This window comes from Macrobrachium nipponense, chromosome 33 (assembly GCF_015104395.2).
Source record: "Macrobrachium nipponense isolate FS-2020 chromosome 33, ASM1510439v2, whole genome shotgun sequence".
NCBI classification, from domain to species: Eukaryota; Metazoa; Arthropoda; class Malacostraca; order Decapoda; family Palaemonidae; genus Macrobrachium; species Macrobrachium nipponense.
This window is the reverse complement of record NC_087219.1, coordinates 23,002,179-23,011,277: the sequence shown is the minus strand read 5'-3', so window position 1 is coordinate 23,011,277 and position 9,099 is coordinate 23,002,179. Positions and strand designations below refer to the sequence as shown.

The following is a 9,099-nucleotide window of genomic DNA, read 5'->3' as shown; positions in this document are numbered from 1 at the left end:
AAACCCACTTTTGTTTGGGATAAGGGTCAGGATTATAAAGAGTTTGTATGTACCTTTGCGTATGTGTCCTATAATGAATAGAATCAGCATTGACCTTCAGTGCATCTAAACAAGTTTATATATTAAACTGACCGAACAAAATATGGGATGCAAAAGAATCTACGTCACCACAATAGCGAAAAAAGGACATTGTTACTTTGAGGAGTGTTGCCTGAACAACCACTGAATGAAAACCAGACCGAATAAGCTCACATGCTTTTAAGTACAATGACTTCGCTCGTCGTTTTCTGACAAATAATGTAGATTAGAGAAAATTCATTTCCGTGTTGTTCTTTCTTATCAGAGCTGCAGCTCGTCAACGCATGTTTCACTTTTTTATTAAAATTTGCAACGACGCCCACATGATTTTCTCGTCTAAATTTACCCTTTTTATCGCTCAGACGTCTTATCAGTATACTTTTAATTTCAGAGAGGATTATAGATGATATGGTTGTTTGTGTAAATAGTTAATTCGTAACATGAGGTATTTCTGCTTCTACCATTGTTGTTATTATTATTATTATTATTATTATTATTATTATTATTATTATTATTATTATTATTATTATTATTATTATTATTATTATTATTATTATTATTATTATTGCAAGCAGGAAATTTTGCCCGAATATGTATAATAATAAAAACGTTCTTTTTTGACGTGAACCATTGAATAATGATTTGGTTTTCTCTAATATTATATGATTCCGTTTATTACTTATTTTTGTTAAATTTTATTCGTGTTTCTAGACTGAACTACGGACAGTTAAACTGAAACTAGCATTGCAAAAATTATCTTTTGAATTTACGCAACAACCATAGTACGTTGAATTTTGTAGAACAAATGTTACAGAAAAAACGCCTAATCGTCTTTAAAGAAATGCAATTCATGCCTTTATAACACAAACTTTCTCTTGCCTTCATTTTCAACAGTTTCTCATTTATACCAGTTGATACAAGGAAGCACCTCACACGGATGGTCGAGTGTTCCGAGTTTTGCACTGATCGGTATAATCGAACAACGTAGCTCGCCAGTCAGTGGCAGAAGCCATTGGCATTTAAAATCTCAGGACTAGTTATTAAGAGTCTCGTTTGATAGGCAATGAGTTCCAATATGGCCGGAAGGCTGGGTTAGTGTATTTTACAGATCATTTCACAGGCCAATGAGGCTTTCAACTTTCCGTAATTACATATATGTATATATATATATATATATATATATATATATATATATATATATATATATACATATATATATACTATACTATATATACATATATATATATATATATATATATATATACATACATAATATACTCATATATATAGTATATATGTGTCTATGGTCGTGGGTGGATATCTGTTTATTCTCAGGTCCGGAAATAACGATTTCAATTACCTTGCAAAATTCAAGAAAAAAAAGGTGAATGAAAGGCGTAATCCAAAGATTTTTCCTTTTCGCATAGTAAATACTGGAAAAGATTTAATTTCAGATGCTACAACGTCACCTGATTTGAAGTGGAACTCTCTCGTTCGTTTGTCGTGTTCATTGTTAGAAAGAGGTTGCTTACCTATGAGCATGTGCTCGCAGATGGTCGTTGGTGCGTATTCTAAATGTCGTTTACAGTCAACTATCCAGGTACTAATAAGACCTAATTTTGTACTGGTTAACTGACTGAGAGACCATTAGTTCAGAGGATACGTTACCGCCTCCTAGCAGAGCTTACGCAAAAGTTATTTATTAGTTCTTAGCTGGCTAATGGAAGCTTAGCGTATGGTGGAAAAGCTCTACGGACATGGCCCACCATATTTCACTTACTTTGCTATAGCCACTTCGGTTCCGTTAATAGTGACGGAATTACACTTGTTAACTTCTGGTACTTTTTGGTAGTTCAAATATGGTTTATAATAATAATAATAATATAATAATAATAATAATAATAATAATAATAATTTCCGGTCATGTGGCACTTACACATTAGAATCATAAGTGAGGCGCTGTACAATATTGCGTGTACATGTGTCAGCCGGTGACTGTTATAAATGCTTTAAACAGATTAAAACCACGTATAAATCCATAAAAACTGCAAGAAATCAAAATAAGTCGGCAGGTTCCACACCTCCTGTTATTTCTGACCAATGAGCGGACGTGTCAGAAACATTCCCCCCCAAACCAGCCAATTAGAGAGGGGTCTGTCAAGGCGTTCCTATGAACCCAGCAGCACCCGTCCAGAAATCAAACCAAATTGCTGAAACCTTCAGCAGAAAGAAACAAGGAAGTAAGTTTTCTTCTTCTTCTTCTTCTTCTTCTTCTTCTTCTTCTTCTTCTTCTTCTTCTTCTTCTTCTTCTTCTTCTTCTTCTTCTTTTTACATTGACGAAAAATCAGAGCAAAATATATTTTGAGAAGCATAGAAAAATAGAGTTGAATTCTATTACAGGCTTCTCATCAAATTATATTTAAGAACGTGAGTCAAGTGAGTTATTATTATTATTATTATTATTATTATTATTATTATTATTATTATTATTATTATTATTATTATTATTATTATTGATTAAAACAAAGTTCAATATATCATGCAGCTATCCTTACAGATATCGGGAATAATAATAATAATAATAATAATAATAATAATAATAATAATAATAATAATAATAATAATAATAATAAAAATAATAATATAATAACGATGATGATGATGATGATGATGATGATGATGATTGATGATGATGATGATGATGATGATTGAATAAAAGTGAGTGAATGAAATAATAAGCCAGAATGATTAAAGAGACGCGAAGAAAATAGCGATATGCTAACTTTATATTACTTCTATAGAGGGACACTTTCCGAATGGATGTTATGTAAGTAATAAAAATAATAATGATAATGAAACCCACATCTTGCTTTCCAATATCCCAAGCAATTATCATTTTCATGCCGCATTTAAAAATACATCTTCTTAAGTTTATTTTGTGCTTCGATAAGTTCTCATGTCTCTTATTCCATATATGTATATATATATATATATATATATATATATTATATATATATATATATATCTACAGAGAGAGAGAGAGAGAGAGAGAGAGAAGAGAGAGAAGAGAGAGAGAAATGCCCGCCACAAATGTTCTTGACATCCCCTGAATAATCTGCATGACGATAGTTAAAACGCATCAACTGCACGTAGATTGTTATCGTAGCAGAAATGGTGGGACAGAGAGCGGTAAGTAGCGGGACGGACGGGTCGACCGAGAGACAGATAAAGGAGGAGGAGAAAATACATAGACAGACAGTCGACAGACAGACAGACAGACAGACAGACAGATAGTCATTAGTGACCGAACAAAATATAGTTAAGTTAGAGCGAAAGGACGCCAGGAGGGAAGGGCTTCGAAGGGGTGACGAGGAGGGAGTGGTGTGTGTGTGTGTCTATTCATGGCAGGCCGTAGGAGGGAGGGGCACCGGCCGAGAGAGAGAGAGAGAGAGAGAGAGAGAGAGAGAGAGAAGGGGGTGGGGTGGGGGCAGAAGGCGTGGGTGGGTTCCATTGAATGAATGGACGAAACTTGGGATTGAGAGAAAGAGAGGGCGGGGGACCCCTGAAAGTGGGTGTTTGGGTCCTGTAGAGTTCGTCAATTTAGGGCTGATAAATCATAGGGTGAGTATATGATTCCGGAGGAGGCGCCTTTTGGAAGAAGCGTCTTCTCCCGAAGGCACAGGAGCGAGGGACATGAGGAGGAGGAGGAGGAGGAGGAGGAGGAGGAGTGACTGAGGAATAGGTTGAGTAGTAGGAGGAGGAAGAGGAGGAGGTACCGGCGGTGGCGTGTGTGTGTGAGGGGAGGAGGCAACCTGAAGGTGTGAGAAGAGAGAGAAGAGAGAGAGAGAAAGGTCTGGCCGTGTGGCCGAGAGAGCAGCAGCAGAAGCAGCAGCAGCAGGCGGCATGATGCCGGGGCGTGGGGGCGTTTTGGGGGAAGAGCCACCCAACTCCTGGGAGGGATTGGGGGGGTGCGGGGGGAGGGAGGGGGGGGCGGGGCATGGTCCGTCGGCGCGAGCAGGTGTGGGCCGGCTTTGCGACCGCCCCACCGACTCGGGGTGGGCGCTTGTAGGGCGGCTCAGTGCAGTGTTGGCCGCCAGCTCGCTCGGCGCGTACCATGCAGAGCAGTGGGCTGGTTCTCTGGCTCGCGGCTGTGGTGTGCGCGTGTGAACCCTGCCTAGCGTCGTCGACTGCCAGTGCTGGCATTAGCAGCAGCAACAGCGACAGCAACAGCAACTACTACTACTACCATCACCACCAACGGCCCCGCGGCGGCAGCAGCGGCAGCAGCAGCAGCAGCAACACCCTGCTGGCCCTGGTGCGGGCAGCCACAGCCCTCCACCACCAACACCATCAACACCATCACCATCGCCCGCCGCCGCCGCCGCTGCTGCTGCCCCAGCAGCAGTCTCCCCAACAGCAGCAGCAGCAGCAACAGCACCATCATCACCACCATCTCCACCAACAACACAGACCGCCGCCGTCGCTGCTGCTGTTGCCCGCGAACGCCCAGCTAGAGTATCCGCACCTCTATCGTCGTCACAATGTGGCCCGCGGAGACCTCCTTCCCATCGAGCAGCAGCAGCAGCAGGAGGAGGAACAACAGCAGCAGCAAGAAGAACAGCAGCAGCAGCAGCTTTCTCAGCCCCAGGATCAGTCGCAGCAGCAGCAGCAGCAGCAGCAGCCTGCTGGGGATGAAGACCTGCAGCAGCTTCAGCAGCAGGAGATACAGCAGCAGCAGCAGATACCCGACGAGGAAAGAGGCGAAGCAGCGGCAGAGAAGCGGCGGCTGGCCTGGAGTAAAAGAGGAGGAAGCCCTGGAGTGGACGAGGAAGACGATGACGACGACGGCGATGCCCCTGTAAGCGTTGGGTCCGAAATGGACGTGGCACGAGGGCAGCAGCAGCAGCAGCAGGGGGGTGAGGAAGAGGCCGTGGTGGCAGGGCTGCAGCAGGTTGGATCCTCCATAGCCACCAACTTCCTCAGGCACGCCCGCTCAGGTCCTCGACCCTACGACGTCCCCAGGATCGGTGAGTGTTACCTCAGTCTCTCCCCAACACGCACAAATTATAACTATATAGAATTAATATATAAATGTCTCTCTTTCATGGATTGGTTCGTGTTGCCTAAAATGCTCCCTTTATAAAAAGATTTGTCCTTCATGGATTGATGAGTGATCCCTAAAAAGTCCTCCAAAAGAATTGTCCTCAGGATCGGTTCGGTGATTGTTGTCCTTAGATATCCCGTAAAACTTCTCCTCCAAGGATTGGTGAGTGTTCCCCCAAATGTCCCGTCAGACTTCAAGGACTAGGTGAGTGTTCCCTAAAAATCTTCTCAGAAAAGTATTGTTCCCAGGATCGTGAGCGTTCCTTAAAAATCTCCTCCCCCCTTAAAAAAGTAAGAAATAAAAAAAAAACTCTTCTAAGATCAGTGGGTTTTACCACAATCGCAGTCCCTACCCCTCCCTCTTCCTCCCCCTCACCCCCGAAAATCCAGAAACGATATTCCAGCCTCAAAATCTGGTCTCCGAGTTCCCTTACACCTTACAAGGATCTCCCGAGAAGGAGACGTCTCACGACAGCAGGTCGCGTTAAAATCACCCAACGCCGCTCTAGGGACTCGTGCAATCTCTCTCTCTCTTTCTCGCTCTCTCTCTCTCTGTCTCTCTCTCTCTCTCACACACACACACACACACACAAATGCTCGCTCATGCGCGCGCGTGCGTGCGGCGGATGATTCTGTTGCATTTATACTCCCATAGATGTTTTTACTTCTTTTACCGCGTTAAAATCACTCAACACCATCCTTTCGAAAGAGCTTCTCTCTCTCTCTCTCTCTCTCTCTCTCTCTCTCTCTCTCTCTCTCTCTCAATACACATGGTTTCGTAATGCCTATGTTCTTTAGATGACTTACTTTTCTCTTCTGCCTCTGGATGCGTTTCTGTCTCAAACTCATACATAATGTATGATATACGTACATGCGTCAATCAAATGCGCGTCATCTGCACCAATAAATATGTGATAAAAATACCACAGTTTTCAGTTATTCCATTTTATCTGAACCCCTACCCCTCCCCGCAAATATTGCAGTTTTCAGAAAAACAAAGGAAAATTATAGATACATTTTTCAGTATTTTCCCTTTATAGTTCCCCCAAACCCACTCAAATCTTACAGTTTTGGAAAAACAAAGAAAAACTATATAGATACATTTTTCAGTATTTTCCCTTTATAGTTCTCTCACACCCACTCAAATCTTACAGTTTTTGGCAAGCAAAACAAAGACAAATGATATAGAACGACACTATTCCGGAGAATGTTCATTTCGTAACGTAGTTCTCGAGCTATGATACTCGATGTTGAGCTCCTTCGCAAGTTTCCTTTTCCGAAGCTCAAGAAGAAGTAAGAAGCAACAGCGTTGGATTCCCGGACTGAACAGTCAGTCTTCTTCCACTCGCTGTAAAAGGCCTGGAACGATTCCAAGTTTAACAAAGTGGGTAAAGTTAGGCCGAGATGTTCCCCAGTTGGTATGGGTCTGCCAATCGCGCTTGGCACCGTTTTTTAGGCCGAGTGAGTGAATGGAGCGTCCTTTGAATCGCCTGGTTTGTTTGTTTGCTTCGGTCGAGAGAAATAAAATACGTCCCTTCAGTTTCTATCAATTAGTCTTCTTAAGAAATAAACGAATAGGGAAAATAGTTCTATTGTCTCTGGTATCTTTATTTCTCGACACGAGATTAACGATAATACGATAGTTCTTTTATCTCTGCTACCTTTGACTTCTCGTTGAGATTTGAAAGACATTATGAACTCGGAAGAGTTTCTGATTAGTTGTACACTTACTAATACAATCATCACCTCGAATCACTTTACATAGCAGATAATAGAGAAACGCTAGACTGTAATGTGTAGTTATGAACCGTGTAATCAATTAGTACTTTCCCTTCCAAGCACAAAAACTAGTCACCGCATTGCTCCAGTTAAAAAATAAAAACGGGATATTTCTTCCTTCTCTGTAATTTCTTCCCTTGTAATTCTACATCTTCCTTTGTAATTTCACAGCTGTATTTCATCGCTGTAACTACATCATCCTTCTGTTGTAATTTCACACCTTCCTTTGCAATCTTACCTCTTCATTCCCTGGCTGTAACAACATCCGCCGTCCCTTGTAATTATGCATCTTTTCCCTTGCTGTAATGTTACATTTTTAGCCTCTTGCTGTAACTTACATCTCTCTTTGCTCGCTGTAACGTTACATCTTCCACAAGAGCAGGGTACAGAACACGATTCCTAAATGCAATTACCGACGGCGTAAGATAATGTTAGGCACCAAGATCCTGGAGGGTTCCCCAGGTGAAGATGATAAGATAGAATGCAAACCCTTCCCCCGGCCCCCTACCCCGCACACGCAGCGTAAAGAAACTCACATGACGGTCTGTCACGGCCTCTTTTATCTTAATCTGTGGAACAGTTCCCGAATTTTCTTCCGGTTCGTTATAAAAATGAAGCAATCACGACGGAGGAACGAACAACGTATCGAAAGGTATAGATTCATTTCTATTGATTGCGTATGTTGCTATATTTAGGTCGACCGTTTTCTTATTCTGTGCTCTTCTCTCCTATTTGGAGCAGAAGGCAAGTACATAGTTCAATAATAATAATAATAATAATAATAATGATAATAATAATAATAATAGTAATAATAATAATATGACCCTGAAAAAAGGAAGCCAGGAAATAACCCACCCAACAGGAAACGAAAATTCAGGTGCCAATGTCGACCGTTTTAGCAAAATGACCTTCAAACACACACACACGCAAACGATCGATCTACAGGTATTTACTCCAAATGTCGAAGCGAGGCTGACTTACTAATGTATGCTCTCGCAGCAGCAGCTGCTGCTGCAATAAAAGATATAAAAAAAAAGGAGAGAAGAAGAAACGCCGCGTTCTCTAGCACGGACTAGAAGACGTTAAAAACCTGCTGATAAAGTACTCACGCAACTAGCGATTTCGGGGCACGCAAGTCATTCCCTAGATGTGTTTCTTATTTGATCTAGTTCGGTTTTGTGCCTTAGACCACTGGGGAATGATAAATGAAATTGATAAAACGCGGCCACTATGCTTATCGAAGGTGTATTCAACCCGCGTGTGTTGTAGTTCTTGCAGAAAAAGGAAGAAGGGGGAAGGTTCCTTGTCGTGGTTAGTTCATACGATTCATTGATAAGAATTTGCGTTTCAATTTGATCTTCGACATTCCGTTTCGCTATTTATTTGTTTTGCAGTCACCTATCTCTCTCGCTCTCTCTCTCTCTCTCTCTCTCTCTCTCTCTTACAAACACAAACACGTTCCGTCGTTGATTTAATCATTCTTAGAATAGATACCTCTACACATAACAATTTCATTGCTTTCGCAAATCATTACATTCAGCACTTTCATGATTCTGGATGCATGCCAGGAGCCTGCCTCTCTCTCTCTCTCTCTCTCTCTCTCTCTCTCTCTCTCTCTCTCTCTCTTGAAGGATTATGTGAAAGAATGATGCGATCATCTAGTGAATATATAGTGAAAGTGAAAAGAAAGGTGTGAGAGAGAGAGAGAGAGAGAGAGAGAGAGAGAGAGAGAGAGAGATCCGATAAATGTATTCCTGAACGATATCTCACTTTCATTCTATTTCTTCTGCAGTACCTTTTCTTATTCTGTTCTTTTTTTAAAGTTCTCAACCAATTTCGACTTAACCAGATAGTCACTTGCAGTAACGTACGTGTGTGATTGGCTTCAACCAAGTGTTTCCACAAGGTCTTTTCTCAACTTCTAGGTAACCCATGTTTGTAAACAATTCTGTTCAGTGATATCTTGTGATATGATCAACCAAATTACTTCCACTTTTGTTTGCGGATGGAGGTCTCCCTGATGCTATAGTTTCAACCATTGTGACCTTGTTGATTCATTTCAACCAATTTCTGTTGTGTGATGAAATATGTCTTATTTTACCCAATGGTCACAACAAATAAGGCCAGAAACAAATAAAA

General features: G+C 41.5%; 1 protein-coding gene across 1 annotated transcript; it reads left to right on the top strand.

Moving 5' to 3' along the window:
• The first annotated feature begins 4,130 nt into the window (after window positions 1-4,130).
• LOC135202711 (ras-interacting protein RIP3-like) lies at window positions 4,131-5,236 on the top strand. Its single transcript, XM_064232189.1, has one exon. It carries the CDS (start codon window positions 4,193-4,195, stop codon window positions 5,219-5,221), a length of 1,029 nt encoding a protein of 342 aa, XP_064088259.1. The 5' UTR covers window positions 4,131-4,192; the 3' UTR covers window positions 5,222-5,236.
• Window positions 5,237-9,099: the final 3,863 nt, after the last annotated feature.

What these genes read in the sequence shown, in the direction of transcription:
- LOC135202711 (XM_064232189.1), top strand. Translation starts at nt 4,193, where the DNA reads ATGCAGAGCAGTGGGCTGGTTCTCTGGCTCGCGGCTGTGGTGTGCGCG.